The 22,070-nt window shown below is 45.8% G+C and overlaps 1 protein-coding gene across 7 annotated transcripts in view; it reads left to right on the top strand.

Moving 5' to 3' along the window:
* KMT2D (lysine methyltransferase 2D) overlaps positions 1–22,070 on the top strand; it is a 1,389,531-nt gene that overhangs the window by 750,493 nt on the left and 616,968 nt on the right. For all 7 annotated transcript variants that reach the window (XM_085600422.1, XM_085600421.1, XM_085600420.1 and 4 more), the window contains 3 exons: positions 10,624–10,785; positions 11,071–11,155; positions 11,759–11,862. In XM_085600422.1, the coding sequence (XP_085456548.1) occupies positions 10,624–10,785; positions 11,071–11,155; positions 11,759–11,862 (351 nt within the window). The remainder of the gene's footprint in view (positions 1–10,623; positions 10,786–11,070; positions 11,156–11,758; positions 11,863–22,070) is intronic.

The following is a 22,070-nucleotide window of genomic DNA, read 5'->3' as shown; positions in this document are numbered from 1 at the left end:
AGGTGCAGGGGTGTCCTTTGGCATCAGGTTTTCTTACAATCTCCTGGTCGCGGTTAAGGGGACCATCCGGATTGAGGCTGCAGGCGTCGGCCGGAGGCTTGAGGTAGGTCAGGGGTCATTGGATCTACGGTCTGGTTCGCCAGGGAGACGGCCTCGTGGTGTTGGGCCACTCCAACTCTGGCCATGGGCATTGGTTGCAGGGTGGTGCAGACTTGTGCCTGCGGCTGGAACCAAGGTCTGTTGGTGAGCAAATCTGGTGCTCACTGGAGTCAGAGTCTTTTCTTTGAAGGCAGGGCAGGTCCTCTGGGTTCTGGGGACTGCTAGGCTGTAGGACACCCCGGGATTCCACTGTAGCAGGTCGAGGTCGAGGTCGGGACATGCCGGTCACACTGGGGCCAAGGCAGTTGGTGTCTTTCTTTTCTTCCTTCAGCACGGCTCTTCGGTCCTCCTTCTTGATTAATCTTGTCTAAGGAGGCAAAGTTCAGGGTAGCTCCTAAATACTATATTAAGGGATGTTTAAGGTAGGTACAGGTTGGGACCAATGGGTCCCATCCTTGGGGTGGGTACACCCCCTATTATGCCACCCTTAAGTGGGAGGGGCGCATAAGCCCCACTCTGTTTGGCTGGGTCCCCCCATCTTCAAGATGGTGGGGACTGACAGTTGTGCTCCACCTCTCCTCTCCCATCTGAGAGGTGGAGTTGGCAAAGGTGGGCACACCTCCAAATTTGGTTTTCCCGCCGATTCTCCCACCCAGAGTTTGGGGGTCAGAACCGGTAGAGGCCAGTTGCTGGGAGGAGCAAATGGCTTAGGCGGCAAGCCTTTGATGCTTACCCTTCTCTGAACCAGCCCATTCTGGGGGAGGAAGCTTGGCACCTCAACCCAGGATGTGCATTGTTTCAGGACCCAGAGAGCGACAGGCTCTCGACCCAGGGGTCCAGAAACATGTCTGGGTGGTGACAGCTGGCGAGCAGCCACTCGGCCAGGACACTAGACTTAAATTGCTTTTCAGGGGGCATCTCTAAGATGCCCTCTAGGTGCATTTTTTAAATCCCTCACTGGCATCAGTGTGGGTTTAATGAGCTGTGAAGTTTGATATCAGACTTCCCAGGTTTCAGTAAAGCCATTATGGTGCTGTGGAGTTCGTAGTGACAAACTCCCAATCTATATACTCTTAATGGCTTTACTGCATTTACAATGTCTAAGAATTGGCTTAGACACTGTAGGGGTACAGGTCTCATGCACCTGTACCCTCACCACTGGTTTAGTGCACCCAGCTAGAGGGGTGGCTTACCTATGCCAGGGCACTGGTTTGTAGGCATGGCACATAGGGATGGGTGCTATGTCGACTCTTTACTTCACTATGCCGAAAAACACTCAGCCTGCAATGACAGTGAGTGTAAAGTTACAGGGCCTCTAAGGGTGGCACAATAAGTGCTGCAGCCCTTAGAGGCCTTCCCTGGTAACAGTGCCCTTGGTACTTATAGTACCTTGTACCAGGGTCAGAGAGGTGCCAATTGGGGGTACAAAGGTACAGTTGTGGGAGAGACCACAGGACCTGAGTACCTGGTTGGCAGAAACCCAGGGCACACTCAAAGTGCATCAACATTAGGCAAAAAGTGGTGGGCAACCATGCAAAAAGGGGCACTTTCCTACGGGACCAGACAAAAGCTTGCTGCCGGGTACATCTTTGAAATATTGAATGATCAAGGGATGACAGTAACCAATCTGGATTGGATACAGGACGTTTTTCACAAGTATTATAGTATTTTATATAAGGGGCAGTCTCCTGTTGGGGTAGATAAGCTGGACCCATTTTTTGGCTCGTTTGGTCTGGGAATGGCTACTCAGGAAGACCATGATTTCTTGGGGACAGATTTGTTTGTGTGGGAGATCCAGGAAGCGCTACAGGATCATCCCTCAGGGAAGGCAGTCTGCATTGATCAGATCCCTCTGGAATTTTAGAAAGTGTTTTCTCTGGCACTACTTGCTGACATTAAGGAGCTCCTTTTTTTCATGTCAAGAACAGACACCGCTCTCCCGGCTCTTGGGCCCTAGCAAACATTGTTTTTTGTAAAAAAAAAAAAAAGGAAAAGCACCAAACAACTCTGGCTCGTGTAGGCCAATCATGTTAATAACTAGTGATATTAAACTTTATTCAAAGAGTTTGGCTAATCAGTTGAGTATCCTTTCTAAATTAGTGTCAGCGAGGCAGCATGGATTCATCCCTGGGAGGGGCACTTATGATCATGTTCGCCGGTTGATTCCTCTGTTAGATGCAATAGATGTCACAAATGAGCCCTGGGCAGTAGCCCTGTTGGATACTGAAAAATCATTTGATTGGATTGCTTGGCACTAGTATCTATGGGCGCATTTGGGCTTGGGCCTTTTATTAAGGCAACACAGGCGATGTATCATAAACCGGTAGCTTGGTTGCAGATGATGGGGAATGAAACTTGGCTGATTCCATTAAAAAGGGGAACTAGCCAAGGCTGCCCTGTCTCCCCTTTGTTTCTCTGTATATAGATCCATGTGTCCACATGATTGAGGGTCCCTTAGTTATTATACCAGTCAGAAATCACGGGTGGGAGACTAAAACTCTCGCTTACGCAGACATAGCTATAGTTATTGTAGACATTGATAGGTCTTTGCAGACAATAGATTTGGCCACTGATTTTGGTTAAATATCAGAGTATTTATTGAATAGTAATAATACACAATTAGTGGTGAACATATTTACGCCAACCCAAGACCATCAGGTGGTAGCACGAGCTGTTTAACCAGGGGTCACCACCACTTCAAAATTGTTACAGATTGTTGAGATCAACATGGCCCCGGTCATTAGCAAAGCTAAAGATTTTTCAAGATGGGACAACTTGCACTTCAATTGTTGGTGGGTTGTAATATAGTGAAAATGCTGTTCCTCCCAAAAGTGCTGAATTTTTTCATTCTCTTACTCAATAATTCGAGAGTTCATGGTTTAAACTAATGGCTGTCATACTTTCCAGGTGTATCTGGTCCTATGGCAAAATTAAGAGAGTAAACCTACTTTTAACCCTGTCCAGGCAGGGTGGGGGGTGGGTGGGGTGCTACCTAATATAAAATTGTATTATTTAGCTGCTGCTTTACAATATATGCGCCCATTGTTTGATAACAGTGCAGGTAGTCAACGATCATAGGATTTTGTTCCATCTATTTATGAGCTCCTTATTGGGGGAGAAGTCTAGGGATGCTTGCTTAAAATGTTTGAGCCCAGCCACTATACAAAAAAGCGGTTCAAGACCCTGATGTCTCCCTAGAAAAACTGGGCCGGTTGCTGGAAAATGCTGGGTTTGGGGAGATATTACTGGTATACTCCTATCCAGAGGAATAAACATTTGCCAGATATGTTTCAAGGTCCTAGTATATTAAGGTGGGAAAGGCATGGGTTAGTAAGGCTTAGGGACTTCTTTGTTGGATCTCATCTGGTCTAGTTTGAAGCTCTTTGGGTTAGGTTCAATGTCGGATTTAAAGACTTTTTAAAAATATCTTAGTGTTTTCTTGCAGAAGAATGTGGGGGGTTCTGTTGGGTTCCCATGCTGAAGGTATTAATCGGCGAGGTAGACTGCACGATTACTCAAATATATGTACATACACGCATCTTCCCCCGATTGATTTGGGCTATGGCAGTTTGTCGATTGTGCTTGGCTTCAGCTTGATTGGACCCGCAACCACCATCATTCCAACAATGGCAGGGGCGATTTTTGACTATCTATTATAAATTGCACTTCATAAGCGTAAGGGGAAATGGGCCAGACAGAAGGGTAGGAAAATATGGGGGCTTCTTTCAGATTGGATTCAGTCCCGCAGCAGGTCAACGGTGGCCCAGGTTATTGATGCTGTTAAAGACTAATTGTATGCTTTTCTTTTCCCTTTAATTTATTATTGCATCTTAACAAGGCTTAATGTTGTGCTAGGTTTTGTTTAATTATATAAAAATGTTTATAGCAGGGTATTCTATTTGTGATAGTCTTAACATTTATATGGGTCAAATATCAATTGTATGCTTAACCTTCCCATGGATTGATTAGAATAAGGTGTAATGCCTGTGCCACTTTTGTTAATAATTTCAAGATGCTAATAGCTGTGTATTAGATCTGTGAGATTTTTCAAATTTTTATAAAGCCTTGAATAGAAATGAATTTGCTCCAGGTGCGAAATCTGCCTCTTATTCTTTGCTGCTTTTGCCTGTTGGTGCACACATCTGTTTACTTGTTGTTATGCACTGTATTAATGAAGACAATGCTAGTCTAGTAATCAACCAATCAACATTTTGATCACGTTATAATCAGTATTTTCTTTATTATGGATTTTAACTCATCCCTTCCTGTGTTAATTTCCTTTTTTTCTTTGCTAGGCTGTTCTTTTCCTTGCAGTCCTCATGAGCGAGGTTTTGAAAATACACTGGAGCAGGAAAAAGACTCACTAGTCTGGAAGTTGGTGTATTAGCAACATATCAATCTCTCACTAAAAGCAGTGACATCCTTTTGTCAGCCGTCTTATTCCTCGCTAACTGGTCATAGAAAGCAGAACTAGTCCTCTCCTGACAGCATAGTTATCTCTTGCTTGCCAAAGAGCTGAAGCTCCCCTAACCTTTGGCAGATCAATGCCTTGCTTTGGTGTCTGCTTTTGCTCCATGCAGGAAGTAAAGCTGCCCTGCACCTGTGACAGCAGAGCTGTCTTTAACCAGTCATGCCCATCTGTGAGCTATCTAGCATTGTTCAGAGAGCAGAGCAATATGTTGCTCCTCAACAGTGTACCTCTCTGTTTTGTCAGACCAGCTGAACCAATCAAGTGACTAGGTAACTGGTGCTTTTTGTGAAAAAACAGATGATTGTGATAGTCAAAGAGAATCTCATAGACGAGTCTGATTGGGCAATCAGTGGGAGAGGGAGATATTAGTAAATGGGCATTGACGTTGAAAAAGTGTCCTTACAATGCTGCTTTGGTCTCGGAACTTCAGATATAATACCACACGAAGGTTGCACCTAAAAACGAAATCCGTGCAATATGGCATACCTTTTGCACCTACAAGGAGACTGGGAATTAAAAAATAAACAAAAAAACAAGGTGGTGAGTAGTTTTAGAACCTTGATCTTGAACAATGCACCCCAGATAAAATCCACAAACATTGCACCAGAAAGATGTGTATCCACTAAAGATGTTTCGAGGGCTGTCGACCCATTGTTGTAATGGATCGACACTGCCAGTGCTGGTACCAGTTAGGCGGTGAGCCTAAACCTTGTACTTGCATGAAGTGCTTGCCACCAATGCTACATTCACTTGGCTTAGACTGAAAGGAATGCCCATGCACCTGAAGAAAAACTATTGTGGTTCAGGAACAAATTCCCGGTTGGTCTCCATCTGCTTGGATTCAAACAAGACCTGGAATAATGGTCATCTAAAGCAGCCTACTAGTAGTGAACCCCTTCCTTTTGCTGCTGTTGGCTGTCTTATTTCTGAACTTTCCTGGGACGATAGCCAAAGTATCACAATGCAACTTTGAGGATGCACGATATGCAAATATACTTTTCGGTCCTAATCAGCCTCAAAAGAAAAACTATTGCCAAGATCCTTTCTCCCAACTTATGACCTTGGGTTATCACTGGAAACTTCTCCAGACGAAAAGACATAATAGCAAAGTAGATATCACTACAAAAGCAAGTGAATGTTTTTGATTGTTTTCCCATGCAGAAGCATTCAATCATATGTCTTTTGTCTCCGGCGTTTCCAGCTGAATGTTCCAAACAGGCCTTTAGATCCTTCTTTCTACTTTCCGTCCCTGCTGTCTGATAGAGAATGTTTCTCCTTGTTGCTAAATCGTGTAAAGCAAATGGGTTTGAGCCAATTTGACACCACTTGTTTTCCTCTGTTCAGAAACTTTATCATATTTAATGTTTGTGTTGCATGTAAATTATTTTTGAAAGCAAGTCCTTCATTGACTTTAAACTGTTTTAGAAAACTCCCTTTCTTGTAATCATTTATAGTCCAACGATATAAGTTGCAGTCTAGCCTCTTGTCAACCTTTTCATATGCTGCAATGTTGTTGGTCTCTTTTATTTACAAGCAGTGTTTTGTACTTTCATGTGAAATTGTTATTGGAACTTTAAAAGATTCACATGCTTGAATCATTCCCCTTCATCGAGATGGGAGTCCCCGGTATATCAAAATAGCAAAGCAAAACTATTACAAACCAGGCCTAGGTCCATTTCTATTTTGTAACATAGCTACCTCTTTTTGTAAAAGAGACCAAACAAAGCACACAACCAATCAGATCAGCCTCAGCCTCTAGAATCCTCCTGAGAGAACCTGAGACCTTCAGATTTTCTACCGTACATTGTGCTAGGAAGTCTGCACTGAGCTCTGCTCAGTTATTCCTTATTCTATTCTCTTGTGAGATTTCCAGCTATTATTTCACACAAATTACTCTACAACTTGATTCCCAATGGCAGATAAGGAGAAAAAGGACCTTTTTAGAGCTTGTGCCACCTGCTTTAAGAAGAGGCTTCATGTGGACGACCCTCATAAGGACTGTATGTACTGCCTATATCCTGACCACTGATCCAAGGATTGTAAGGTATGTTGTACCCTTTACACTAAAACTGAGGGATCGTGAGGGACGTCTCAGTATCTGGCTCCAGAAGTTAAAATCCAGGAGGGATCCTGTTTCTAGTGACAGTGATGAGGCCTCATCTGCTTCGTCTTCTAGAATATCTGCGAAGGGGGGAAGACGTGAGTCCCTTGCTAATTTTGCCACTGGATTCAAGCAAGCCTGGCTGAAGACGGCTGAAATGCCAGAAACCGGTCCTAGGAAGCTTGTTTCCGGTCCAGGGAAGGCATGGCTTGGCAGTTCGGGCTGGACTGTTCCCATGAGGCACAGGGTCAGACTGATTTGCATATGGCCATGTCTGAACTGGGGTGGCAGAGTGGGCTAAAGAACGGTGATGGATCAAACCCAGATCTGTTGACTGGGTGTGAGTGTTTGATTGGTTCTGATGCTCCGTCCATCACCACCCTCTTTTGTGGTGCTTTGCAAGCTGGCATCACCATCCGGGATCCTGGGGGAATGCGTTTTCGATGGCATGGTTAGACTACTTTGTTTACGCTTTTTCCCCCCCATTCCTCTTCTGCCAATGCTTCTCATGAAGATGAAGGCGGAACCCTGCAAGATGATCCTCATAGCACCGTCTTGGCCTCGCCAGTATTGGTACACTGAGCTTCTTCTGGAGCAACAGATTCTCTTGGATCCTATCCCATGATTGCTGATAATGTCCCAGGGCCAAGTGCTGCATCTGGATCCCAGATGTCTTCAATTGTCAGCATGGCTCCTGAACAGAGTTTTTCGACCTGAACCTGTCCACGGAGTGTAGACCTTCTTTCTCTAGCTCGAGCTCCGAGTAAGAACAAGACATACCGAACGAAGTGGAAAAGGTTGGCTCTGGTTCCAAGAGTCGGGCGTTCATCCTTTCTCTTCTTCGACTCATGAGATTCTGCCTTAAATCCTTTCATTGGCCAAGTCTGGCTTAGCTCATGCTGTTCACCTCGCAGCCATCTCTCGTTTCAGAAGAACATCTTCAGGCCCTTCTCTATGGTTAGCGAGAGTAATAAAGCAATTTATGAAAGGACTTTTTAGGGTTTTCCCTCCGATCAAACCTCCTCCACCAATATGGTACTTAAGTGGAAGGTGGCTCTCCTTCTGGCACTAACATCTGCAAGAAGGGTCAGCGAATTGCAGGCACTCACTATCCAGGAGCCTTTTCTTCAGTTCAAAAAATGACAGAGTGGTACTTTGTACTAAACCAAAATTCATCCATAAGATGCCTTCGGACTTTCATCTGAATGAACCTATGGTCCTTGAGACTTTTTTCTCTCCGCCTACTACACCGGCGGAGAGAGAGCTTCATTCTCTGGACATTCAGCGTTGCTTAAAAGTCTATCTCCAAAGAACTAAGCACTTTAGAAAGTTATCTCAGCTCTTTGTAGCTTGTAGTGCTCCTTGTAGGGGATTTCTCCTGTCTAAACAGGGTATTGCACGTTGGATTTCCAGCTCTAGCCAGTACTGTCATCAATTGGCTGGGAAACCCCTCCAAGGAAAGGTCCGTGCTCACTCTGAGGGCAATCTCTTACTCTACGGCCCTTTTTGCTGGGGTACCTATCTGGGATATCTGCAGAGCAGCCAGCTGGAAGAGTATCCATACCTTTACCAGAAATTACTGCTTGGATTCCTAGACGCGCAGTGTTACTGCAGTGGGCCAAGCAGCCCTGAGGATCCTGTTTCAATAGCGGTGAGCTTTGTTTCATCCCTCCTTCTTTTTCTTTCCTAAACACCTCCCACTTTCTTTGATAAATGTATTGTTTCTTGGTATACTGTCAGCATATGAGCTTTGCACATTCTGAGGATGCCTATTGCTGCGCTGATGAATCTTTGTGTTTAATTGTATAGTTAAGGCTTTACATTTAAGGTTTGTCTTGAGACATTAGAGAGTCCAGGCTGAGGAAACTGTTTTCTCGCTACTCTTTTCTGTGCTTATGTACTATTTTTAAAGAAGGTCAGGACAAGAAATGTGCTCATAACTGCTAGCTACTCTGATTCAAGCATGTGAATCCATGAAAGTTCCAATAGAAAATAAGTTACTTAACTGTAATTTTAGTTCTCCAGTATTGGAAGCTTTCATAGATTCACAAGCGACCCACCTTCCTCCTCTGGCAAAGCTCAACCTTCTTTTTTGACCTCTATAGTTTATCCTATGGCACTACTGCTACGAAAATCTGAAGGTCTGAGGTTCTCTCAGGAGGATTCTAGAGGGTGAGGTTGATCTGATTGGATGTGTGCTTTGTTTGTTCTCTTTTACAAAAAGAGGTAGATATGTTACAAATTTGAAATGGGCCTAGGCCTGATTTCTAGTTTGTAATAGCTTTGCATTGCTATTTTGATACACCGGAGACTCGCATCTTGACGACGGGGAATGATTTAAGCATGTGAATCTATGAAAGTTCCAATACTGGAGAACTAAAGTTACCGGTAAGTAACTTATTTTCTTCCTTCGCAAACCTTAAGGCCCCTCGATATTACGGATGCGCGGAGACCTCAAAATTTGCCTGCTTCATAAGAAAGCCATCAAATCAGGAGTCAAGCTGTTTGTTTAAAGCAATAGCTAGTATCCAAGACCTTTTTTTCAACCTGTATAGTAGATTACATCTTAAATGTTTTCTCTCCACCAAATGATATTTGTACTGAAGCAGACTGTCCCAATGGAAATTCTAAGCCTATGATGAGTATAGGTCCTATGATCAGTAGGGCCACTGTGGACTTTCTATGATTTCCATTTTTAAATCCTTTGCTTTGCTGTGCAGAAATGCAATCCAGTTTCGCTCAATTGGTTTGACTTGCTACAAAATTAGAGAATGATTGGTTACTGGTGAGGTGATTAAGGAGATGACGATTGGCTAGGAGGAATCTGTAGGATTTTGAGTACCAGTCACTGCTTGTGTTTTGCTGATGCATTACGTCTTCAATGAAATCCCATGTTTTATGAGTGTTGATCTTCGTGCCTTTCGCACTCTGAGAATGTAAAAGCTATGTTCTCAAAATTTAGAAAAGGAAGGTTAGAATGTGTTTCGAACAGTGCATAGATTGGTTCATACTGTCATGTCGCTCACTTCATCTTGTGCAGTGGTGACATGTGATTATAGTGACAGTCGGTTTGCAATTTGCCTATTAGTTTCTTGAGCCTTAAGGTAAGTCATATGATGGGCTGGACCTTGGATGTATGCATGGTCTTGCTAGGGCTCTCTTTCTGATCATTTGGCAGTGCTTGCATACGGTGTCACTAGGAGAAACTTAAGGACCAAGACTACTTGAGTTACATGGTAAGTAATCTTTTCTTTATCTGGCATTTGCTAGATTCTTTTCCACTTGTATTTACTGGTGCTGGCTGATATTTCCTGTGGCATCGGTTTCTGATGTAGGATTGTTGGAGCAGTGTGCTCCTTTTGATATGGTGCGGTTGCTACTTTAGGTTGTAGAGTTGAGCAGGGGAGGTACCAGTGTGGATGATTTGGTCTATTGGATTATATCATTGCTAATTGTGATGCAGGCGTAGCTCAGCAGATCACTGTTTTGTGTGTGTATTGTTTTTAAATTCTGGTTTGTTTGTGTTCATGGCCTAGTACCAGTTGCTTTGTATTGTGGTGGGTGAGATGTGGGATTCTGCCAAAGGTGTTTTTTTTTTTTTTTTATGTGGACAGAGTTGTGATTGGATAAGGAATAAATAGGCTTTGTTGATGTATTGAAACACTGTGATATTTGTGTACTCTTGTTGAATGAGCTGCTGTTTCTCCGATGTTATAACGAAACTGTGTTCACTTAAAATAACTTGTTTCAGGTGTATTTTTGTGAGCTCTAGCTGTGGAGGCTGACATAAACATCTGTGGGTGTGCTTGGGTAGGAGAGAGTTAAGCTTTTTCATCAAGTCTTTGATATGTAGGCACCTGCATGTAAATGTTGATTCTCTGAACAGTGTATTGCAGGCCTCTCTGCAGATAACTTGAATGATGTATCCTGCATATTTTTCAATCTTTGGCAGAGCTCCCCAAAATGGAAAATACAGACATCCAGCAGCTCCTGAAAGATGTACTGGGCCCACCAGAGCGGGAGCCGCTTCTAAACTGTGTGGCTTCTGGAATGGAAGATGGCTGCATGGATAGAGAGATCTGCGGAGCGCCACTTCCACGATCATCTATCCAAGGTATGACTCGGATGGCACCTATGCTTATCGTGCTATTTACTGTTTAGAATGAAAAAATACATGTTTGCAGTTTTTGGATTGATTTTTACCGTGTTCACAATTGAAGATCTTTGAAAAGATGTGCTTTACATGTACTCTGTTTTTTGTCTGATCTCTTTGTTCTCTGGTGTCTTTTTTCTTTTCTTTGAACTTTGTGAGGTCATACATAGTATTTCGATGCTCTGCATAGTACTTAATGTGCAGCAGTTAGCTTGATATTGCACCCTTACTTTTTTTCTTTTCCAGACACAGGCTCTCTGGGATCTCTCACCCCTTCAACTCCTGTCGAATCTTATCCGACTGCCTGCCAGCCTCAGCTCCAGGATAACACGTAAGTGACACTCGGAGCTCCTGAAAAACAGAGACTGTTTGAGAGGTGTGGGGGTGGGGGGGGTAGTCCGTCATTCCCCCCCCTCCCTCCCCCCCGCCCCACCTCATGCAGTTTCAAGTTGTAGTGGCAGAACTAAAACTGACAAGTGATGGCTGACCTGCATTGGATTTTAAAGAATGGGGAGTCAATAGTAGGGTGGAAACCTGGCACTGGTTAGTGCTCATGTCATGGACTATGAGCTTAATCATCATTGAAAACTCTTTAATGTACTACTGCTGTTAAAATTGCCATTAGCTCCCATCTCATATTTACTTCTCTTTTGTGTCAGATTGTTTGCTGTTATCATAGTTGTTAGATATGTGGGTGGAAATAATATATATATTTTGTTTTTGCATGTAGGGTCTAACTTGTAGAATATGCTTTTATTTGATTGCAATCTTTCTCACAATACCTTTCTTGCCTTACTTCTCTCTCCCTGTCTGCAGGGATAGGAGAAGCCAGTCCAGCCCTATACATAATGGAAGTGAAAGGGGCTGGACTGTGTTATACTCCTAACTCACCTGCTGTCAGGGTGGGGGATGGCCTTTCCTACAACCAAATCAGTCTTCAACGATGGGAGAAAGATGAAGATCTGGGGGAGCTCTCTACCATCTCTCCAGTGCTTTATTCCAACATGAACTTCCCCAAACTGCGTCAAGACTACCCAGGTAAGTCACCATTAATCCACAGATCATGATCTGACTAAACTCAATGTGTGGCTTGACGAGTGAGCACTTTCTCACTATCCAGATTGTGTTTGGTTCTCGTTTGACATCTGTGTAGATAGAGGGGTGTCATTGTAGAAACACAGGTTCAGTTTTGAGGTGCTTGAGGGAGTGTTTTTAAGACTGGGTTTCAGATTAAGTGAATGGGAACGTCCCAGTTAGTTTGCATGGTTTAAGGTAGTGGGTAAGAAGTGGATTTTTAGTGGTCATCTGTAGAGTTTGATGGGGACAGAACTTAGTGTCATTTGAAGATTGGTGCTGGCTTAGTATCATGAAGAAAATAGTTATATTTGTAATGAGCGTTGAATATTACAAACTTTAACAACGTATCACTTATTTGTTTGCAATGATCTTCGAGTGGAACCAGTGATAAATTACAGATAATGCCACATGTGTAAATAAAATAAGCAGGGTTGGCTGCCTAATTGTGGATGGACTTAACTATCCAGTAAGACCAACAGTGGAAAGATAAAAAGGCCCTTAAAGTGCCTGGAATTGGGCATCCTGTTGTCCCTGTTGTTTTTAGGTCTCGCCTGGCGAACGCAGCGCGAAGCGCTGCTGTCGCCAGCGAGATCTATTGTTGCTGACTTGCCTCGGAAGGGGGACAGAAGATGTGCACGCGCAGGCTCTTGGCGGATTTGAATTGGTGTACGCGCTTACAGCCACGCGGCGTGCACATCTCCTGTCTCCCTTCCGACCACGTCAGCCCTGTTGGAGCGGCCCGCTGCAAGACGGGGCCGCTCAGAATGCCAAAAGGACGCTGTGCCTCGATCAGGCACCAACAGCCCACACGGAGCCCCCCAGCCCTTCTTCACTCACCGGGCTGCTCTTCTGGGGGGGCTCCTCCTCGCGGCTGCAGCACTTCTCTTGCGGGGCTTCCCTGCACTCCCGGGAGCCCCGCGCTGCTGTGGGCAGCCTCGGCCGCCGCAGTCTTCACCCGGGCCCCCTCCTGGGACCCGGGGCTTCGCTCCACTCCGGTCGCCACCGCGGGGCTCTCCTTTCAGCATGGGAGCCCCGCGTTAGCATGGCACGCCGTTTCTCTTGCTGCCGGAGCAGGCCCCGCCCACGTCCCGGGCAAGGGCGCCTTACTTCCGGCTTGTTATTATGGCTGTTAACGTCTCCGTGGTCCGCGATACAAAATAGCTGACTGGTGGTCTGTCGGGAATTTTAGAGAGGTGCTTGTTCTCGTTCCGATACAGAAAGCAAGTTTGCCTAGTCCTCACGGAGTTGCTATGTGAACAGGTCGAGTTATTGCCTGCTGTGATTCTCTGAAGAGCAGTATCATTCGTTTTCCATTCTTTACTTGTTTTAATGGTTTCCAGGTCCAGTGCTTGCAAACGGCATGCCTGATATGTGCAGCTGGTATGAATGTTTCGACAGCAAGGTGCATACTTTGAAGTCATGGGTTACTAGGCATTTTTGCACCCCCCTCCCCCCACTTGCACTCTTTTTTCCATGCATTTTCGCACCCCGCTCCCCCCGCCCACACTCCGTTCTCCCTGAATTTTTGCACCCCCTCCCCGCATCCACACTCCGTTCTCCGCGCATTTTCGCACACCCCTCCCCCCGCCCGCACTCCTTTGTCCGTGCATTTTTGCTCCCCCCCCCCCATCCGCACTCCGTTCTCCGTGCATTTTCGCTCCCCCCACCCGCACTCCATTCTGCGGGGACTTTACAGGGATAAAGTGAAGTGGCAGGCAGCAGGTGCCCCTCTGGGCTTAGAAGAAGCAGTCTGACACAGCGCTTCCTGCGGCACTTATGCAGTTTTACAGCGCTGCAACACCAGGCACCGTCATTGCTGTACTTGGTAGAATTTGCCGAACTCGGTAGGATGGACGGCTGGGTTGGCCTCACAGGCGCATACTTCCATCCCTGGGCCTGTGCCCAGTCTCTGAGGGTTGGTACCAGGTGTGGTCTGTTCTGCTGATGACTGGAGGCCATGCAGGGCTTAAGCCGAAGCTGCACGGTGGTGGCCACAGGTCACCTATTCACATGTGAAAGCAGCAGGGGCAGCAGCATCTGGCTGGTCATGATCGTCAAGCACGGTGCCATGATGTGTCCGCTTCACACGTCACCGATGCCATAGGGTGGATCAAAAGGTGGCTATAGACCCCCTGTAGAGAGGGATACAGCTCTACAGCCCGTGGCCATTACTAGTGTGAAAACACCCCAGGGCACCGGCGGCGGGTTCACAAGTGTGATCGTGTGCTTTTTTTTTTTTAATGGGGGCAGAAGTCTGCCCCACCCCTCTCGCTGCCAGCCTGGCACCCAGCATCTTACAGCCACAGGTTCGGGTGCCTGGGCAGTACACCCCTGTGGACGCACGGAGATGGAGGAGGGGAGGGCGGGCCAGGACATCTGTTCTGAGTGAAAGAGTGGGGTGGTGCCATAAGATGTTACTGCTGAGGGCAAGAAGGCTGAAGGCCATGTTCTGTTGCAGGGAGAGGGCACCTGGAGAGTGCAGAGGAGGGGACGTGCGGGAGGCAGCCCTGCACAGAGCCCGCTGTGCCAGGCCCCGCTGCAGGAGGGCAGCTTGGAGCTGAACCGCTTGAGAGCCGAGGGAGGAGGACAGGGAAGGTACTGAGCCTTGGATCGGGTAGGAGTAGGTATCCATTCATGTTTACCAGAGTTTATGCCAGCGTGGGTGGACATAGGGCGGTAAGTCACCTCTGCCAGGCCACGAGATTGCACTAGTCTGGCAGGACATTCGCCGTCGCTCCTGAGGGATAGGGGAGTCAGGTAGACAATTTATTTGTGCCAACGTGACTTTAGCAACACAACAAAATGGGTAGAAGATGGACTTTTTAGAACAAATGGTTCAACGTCTGGTCCGGGGCAGAAAGTGCTATATAAACTTTAATACGTTGCATTTTAATACAGACCGCACTGGCACAGCATCTGTTTTAGCTGGGTGGCATACCCCACGCTTGGAAATTGTCTCCGGGTGTTTTTGACTCTCATCCTCCTTGCGCCCAAATCTCCCAGTAAGTGTCAGTGAGACGGGACGAGGAGGCTCGCCGGGTGGTGGACTGAGTCCTTTAACCCGAATGGTTTAGAGAATTGAGCCCACAGTCGAAAAAGTCTGAGGACTCGAATCAGGACTGCTGAAAACAAGAACATGCACATTTGTTTACTGTATTGTTAACACAACCCTGCTCTTGAATAGCAATGTGTTCCCCCTTAAGCCTTGCCAAAAGTCCCCGCTCTGGAGCCCAGGTCCGGAAGTCTTTTGTTTAAAACTATAAATGACATTGTGCCTGTCATACAGTTTGCACACTAGGAACGTGTTTTCTTAAATATGACATCGAAGAGGCAGACACCCTCCGACGCACACTTCCTAAGTCATAAAAGGCACCGCATAACTGGAGCATTTCAGGGGTCTTAAACAGGTTTGGGCTCAAGTAAAGTGGCCCCCTTGTTGTCAGACCGCAGTGCTCAGGTATTGTCAGCATTCTTAAATATATGCAAACTAAAAGTACACTCTGGTCTTGTATATTTGGGATGGTAATCCCTGAATGCCTCGCTTCGCCAATGCTTGTTTTCAGCATTGTGACCGTGTCTTTTTAGGTGGAGCCTCCCATGAGGACAGGCCCTTTTACTTCTGTTGTTACACGGTATGCCTTATTTCGTCTTTACACACTTCTTTCTTTAATGAGTTTCTCCTACTGCAGGCATCATATGCTTTCCTGCAACATTCAGAGCGCCATGCTCGCTTTCCCTTTCCGAGCAGCTGGGACAATGGAGGCTGCTTCTTTGAATAGGTCTCGCATTTATAAGAGTTTGAGCTATTGGCATTGTAAATGCCTTTTATTTAATGGTTAATTAGCAAAACAGATAAATAAAAGGCATTGTCATTTACAATGCCAATAGCTTAAACTCTTGCAAATGCGAGACCTATTGCATTGCAAATGCTTGTTGTATTTTGCTCCGGAGATGCAGAATATTCTATGCACAGTTGTGCACTGGAAATTGTCATGCTTCAGTAAAGCTGGTCTACCCTTTAACAGTATTGAACCTGATTGGATATATATGTATATATACGTCCTATCAAAGCTGTAATTCTTCTTAGATAATTGTCAGGTAGTATCCCATCCAAACTGGTCCAAGTAGTAGATTAAAATCTACAATATTACATTACTTTTTCTCAAATCGGCATAAATTTTAGAACACTTGCAATGGTGTGATGTAACCAGGAAACGTATTCTGTTTATACATTTATAAAATACAATGCATTTCATAAAACAATGTGGCAGAATTCTCAGGTGCTCCGTGGGAAAAGTTAAACCAGGCAAGTGAAAATAAAGTGGAAAGATGAGCAGTTTATTATGAAGGGATTAGTCGCCTAACAATTTGTGCTTTTTGACTTATTTAGTGGTATCGTCTGCCTATATAGCCACTTAAATAATGTTGAGCGTTGACCTTTTTGGCTTAAGAGTCCAGGCGTTCATCACACTTGGTGACGCATGCACCACTTCAGAGATGCCTCGGTCAGTGGTCTCGAAACTGGGAATTTCTTTGAGGGTGGCGCGTTGCTGTGGTGCTGGATGGTAACAAAACACCTCACTTCGAGAAGTCCTTCTGCTCTCCACCAGCAATGGCCCCAGTTCCATCTCCCGTGGCTGGGGTGGTGGTCATCTTGATGCCTTGGAGATCAGAGGCTTGTGGTCTCCCACTAAATAACTGTCTGGCATTAACCTGCTCATTCTTTGAGCGATCTGTGTGACCCTCAAGGCATCCTGACTTTCTCTGCAATGGGTCATTTCAAAATCTGATGGAGAACCTGACAATGATGGTGTATGCCTGCAAACAAGTGTGTTTGGGCTGGCACCCCCTCTCTGAAGGCCCTGTAGTTGTATTCCTGGGCAGTGTCGCAATTTCTGGCTAGTTTTGCATTATGCTGCAGGCTCCCTGACTATGCGGGAAAATGATCTCAGTTGGCATCTTGACGATCACAAATGGAATCTCCATCTGGAAATGGTTCCGTTCACCTTTGCCCTGTGGGCATTTTCACTACTCACGAGAACACTTACCCATGTTTTGTACTCAACACTTTTCATTGAGAAGGGACTCGGGGAGGTGCTTCTGCCTGAGGATGGGCATCCAGCTTCACTAAGAGTTCCTGTCCTTCTCTCCGATTCCTCAGGTTCTGAAGAAGCCGCATTGGGATTGAACACAGGTGATCTGGATTGTGCCAAACTGGCTGCAGAGGATGGAGTAGTTTGATCTGATCTGGCCATCTCTGTCCTTCTCTTCTACTTCTGCTTCGTGCAGACCACCTCTCGCTGTGTTAAGGACACGTTCTCTCTCAGAACACCAAGAGCCTCACCCTTCTTACCTGGAGTTTTAGTGGTGCAGTTTGAGTTAGCCATCTGCCTGGTGAGGGGGTGGGCATCACCTTACCAGCATTTTGCCCCTTGACTAAGACTCATTGGTCTTGTTTTGTTTTCTTGGTGCACTGAAGGAGTTGATCCCATCAGTGTGCATTTAATCTGTGTGTTGTGCTTTGTGCTGTACCTGGACCAATGTGGTTCTTATGGGCACTGCTGAGGGTTCTATATCCGATTCTCCGACTATAATCTTTTGGCCAGGTCAGCCGTCTTATGTTCACACTTCCTACTATGTTTTTCAAGGGGTTTACCCGTTTGGTTTCCCTCCCTTACCATTTCTTATTCCACAGTGTGGGACCTTAATTTGGTGTTAATTTTTCTTAAGGGTTCTTGAGCCCATGCACAGTTAATCTTTTAGACTACTTAATCTAAAGGCTGTGTTTCAGATAGGTATTGTCACAGCTTGCTGCATTAGTGAGGAGCAGGCTTGGTCTGTCAGTCTTCCTTTCAATGATTTGTTTTACATATGTTAGAGGCATGTGAGCTGTAGATGTTTTACAGTTGAATGCAGGTTCAAATGCAGTTGGTTGAATTACAGGTACGTCAATATTTCGTAGGAAAATGTTACCCAGAAAGCATCTGTTCTTGGCATGTGGAGCTGTAGATTCAAATGCTTTGCATACTCCTGCCATCTAGTGTTGGGTCCGAATGTTTGCACTTTGTTTTACTTATGAGGTCTTTCCATTCACAAGGTAGGTGACGGCTCCTTTCGGTGATGGTGCACATGGGCATAGACTCCATTGTTAGATTGTTTTTTTCCGCCATCTGGTTCTAACTTGTGTTGCTGCGCTCTGCTCCAAGACCGTTTCTTCGGGTTCCCCTCGGTGCGCAATCCCCTCTACCCATGTCAGTATTGTTTTGAACGCGTATTCCCCCTCTCCGCGTATCGTATACGTTGAGGAAAAACCTCTATTTCGATTGAAGATCCTCAGGACGGCCGTCCGGCCTAACCACGTTGGTCCACCTCATAGTCGATGGAAAGGACTCCATTTAAATTCTGTCCTCGGTGCCACGCGAAGTATCCGCACACCGACTCACATGAAGTATGCAACTTGTGCTTGTCTCCGAAGCACAACGAGGAAGACTGCGACACGTGCCGATCTTTCAGATAAAAAAAAAAATGCTCCATGATCGTCTAGCTCCACATTTCGAGATGCAGAGCCAAAACATCGAATACAAGCCGGACATCTTCGGTGAAGAATCCGAGCAAGAATTCGACGCACAAGGGGCCGAGGAGGAAGAACAAGACTAACTTGCTTCCATCCCAGAATCGGACTTCGAGTCGGAAAAAGAGGAGGCACAAGGTCAATGTGCCGTGAATACAGAACGCCCCTTAGCCCAAAATTCAATTCAGCCGAAACAAAAGACTTCGGTCCCACCCCGCCTTCTGGCCATGGTCGGCACCCACCAGATGTTTGATGCCCCGCCCTCCTGCTCTGCACTGAAACACGTCTCTAAGCCTTCTGGCTCGGGATCGAGTTGGCCAAAGACTGGCACCCAGTCAACCTTCAGGTGCGAAGCCGAAAACCGCTTCGGAGCCTAAATCCTTGACGCCGCAGTCAAAGCCACCTTCAGGATCGAAACCATCTGCACCAAAAAGTGATTCCACCCCAGCACCGAAATCCTTGGCACCGAAATCCAAATCTGTGCCTCCGAAGCAGCAGGATTTAATTTTGATGCCGCAACACCCAAATCGGACCCAAAACAGAAGGAACTCTACATAACTCCTAATACAGGACATGTTCTTACAAAGTCGCCTCAAAAATGCAAACCTGGGTTAGAAATACCACCTTTCAAGAAAACAAATGTGGGTACTAACCTTCCTTCACCCCCTCTTTAACCACATTCCCCTACACCAACCTCTCCACCTTTAGGTCATTTACTAATTACTCCAACTCTCCACCTCCACCACATGATGATGGGGCCCGGGGGGGGGGGTGGAGACAACATTATTCCAATAGATCCCTGGAGGGATTATCACACAGATTCTCCTCCAGATAACCCAGATCTTTACCCTGCAAAGGCTTCCCCTCCTCACAACAATGTAAGACACATAGAATTTCTTGCGAGAGCTGCAGAATATCATGGGGTACAGTTACACAAGAAATCTTTGGAGGAAGATTTCCTATTTGAAACCCTCACTACCACACATAGGCTTACACGTACTCTGCCTAAGCTTAAAGGCATGAGGAGACATGCTGATATCATTAGAAATCCAGTGAGGGCTCACATTCTCACACTCATGATTGATAAAATATATAAGGCTGCTCCCTTTTATCCAGTCTTTAATAAAGGCCAACTACCTTTAGACTCTATGGTAGCGTCTAATGCCCGTAAACGGGCCAATTCACAGACTACGGGTGATGCTCCCCCTCCAGATAAGGAGTCACAACTTTTAGATGACTCTGGTAAACAGGTAGCCGCTCAAGCAGCAAATCATTGGCACATTGCCAACACTCAGGCTATGTTAGCTAGGTATGATAGAACACACTGGGATGAAATGGAACAGTTGATAATCTCCCACATGAACAGAAGGCAAAAACCCAAGATTTAGTTCAGGAAGGAAAGCTTATTTTCCAATTCCTCAGTAAGATGCGCTTTAGATGCTGCAGACACCGCAGCTAGAGAATTCAACATGAGTGTGTTAAGAAGACGTGCATGGTTGAGAATTTCTGGTTTCAAACCAGAAGTGCAGCAGTCTATTTTAAATATCCCCTTTGATAATGAACATCTCTTCGGGCCCGATAAATCATTGGAAAAAATAAAAAAAAGACTGCCAAGTTTATGGGAGCTCTGCAGTCTCCTGCAAATCGGGGCTCCTTTCGTCGCTCCTTCTACCGTGGGGGGTCCAAAACCATGTCCTCAGACAATACTGCCACCCCTTTCAAGGGCATCACTCAATCTTCCTCTACAAGGGGCTTCTTTAGAAGAGGATATAGAGGTAACAATAAAGGGCAAGGGTTCCACACAGCGTAATTCCCCCTCCCCCAACAAGCAGTGACTTGCCTACACTTCCCCTCCGATCATTTAACACCTGTCTGGGGACGTAGTCTACAATTCCTCCCCATTTGGCAATCTATCACCACAGACAAATGGGTGTTCTAAATTATCCAACATGGCAATTGCCTGGAGCTTACCAACAATCCTCCAAACATACCACCACGTTCTTATAAAATGTTACCAGAACATTAACATCTACTTCAGAAAGAAGTACAGTCTCTCCTCCCCAAAGGAGCCATGGAACCTCTGCCGTTACAACATCAAGGGCAGGGGTGTGTACTCCCTGTACTTTCTCATTCCCAAAAAGGACGACTCCTTGGGACCTATTCTGGATTTCAGAGAACTAAACCTCTACATACTGTTGGAACATTTTGACATGGTAACACTTAATGGCTTCCGCTTCTACAGCTCGGCGATTTTATGTCTACTCTAGAACTAAAAGACATATATTTCTTTATTCCAATTCATCCCGCTCATTGCTAATGCCTCAGATTCATGGTAGTGGGTCACCATTACCATTTCAAAGTTCTACTATTTGGAGTCACCATGCTCCCAGTGTATTTACCAAATGTCTGGCAGTAGTTGCAACCCATCTCGGAAGATGGCACATCCATGTCTTCCCATACTTGGACGACTGGCTCATCAAAACCAGTACTTTCCAAATGTGCTTCCAGCACACACAAACCACCATTCACTTGCTTCACCAACTAGGGTTTACAGTGAATGCGCTGAAGTCTCATCTACAGCCTTCCAACACACAAACTTATCTCGGAGCCACGATAGACGCTCACAAAGCTCTAGCCTCTCCCAATGCAGCCAGGATTCACAGTATTCAGTCCCTTCTTACTCAATTTTAGCCCAACCAATCCTTGCCAGCATGAGTCTTCATGCAACTGCTAGGCATGATGGTGTCTTGCATTACAGTTGTCCCCAAACAAGACTTCACATGCGTCCCATTCAAGAATACTTAGCAACTCAGTGAAACCAGTCGCAGGGTCGATTAACCGATGTAGTGTTGGTAGACGGCCGCGCCCATCACGCTCCGCAATGGTGGAACCCACAAAACTTATCCAAAGGGCGGCCCTTTCTCGACCCTGCTCCACAGATAGTGCTAACAGCAGACGCATCGCTCACTGATTGGGGTGCTCACCTAAAAAGTCACACAATCCAAGGATTATGGACTCTGAAGTATAGGAGCCTACATATCACTCACTTAGAGCTACTAGCAGTGTTTCTAGCGCTCCAAGCCTTTCAAACTCAGCTAATAGGCAAAACTGTCTAAGTCTGCACAGACATGACAGCAATATACTACATACAAAATTAGGGGTGACACACACACTCCAACTGTCACGCCTAGCACAAGCCATATGGAAATGGGCCATACATCACAAGTTTTGTCTCCTAGCAGAACATCTTCCGGGAGTAAACAATCAAATTGCAGACCTTCTCAGCAGACAAACAGCAAATCCACGAGTGGGAACTTCATCCCCAAATCCTCCTTCCCTACTTTCAGGAATGGGGTTTTCCTCAGACCTGTTCACCACAGATCAAAATGCCTAATCTTCGCCTCCAGGTTCCCACACCCACTTTTCAAAGGCAATGCCCTATGGATGAACTGGTCAGGGATATTTGCCTACGCTTTTCCGCCTCTCCCACTCATTTTGCTGGTAGTTCGTAATCTCAGGCAATCATCCCTCAAACTCATTCTCATAGCTCCCACATGGGCACGTCAACCTCGGTTCACCACCCTGTTAGAGATGTCAG

Source organism: Triturus cristatus, chromosome 4_2 (assembly GCF_964204655.1).
Source record: "Triturus cristatus chromosome 4_2, aTriCri1.1, whole genome shotgun sequence".
Lineage (NCBI taxonomy): Eukaryota > Metazoa > Chordata > Amphibia > Caudata > Salamandridae > Triturus > Triturus cristatus.
This window is presented reverse-complemented; position numbering and strand designations above follow the sequence as displayed.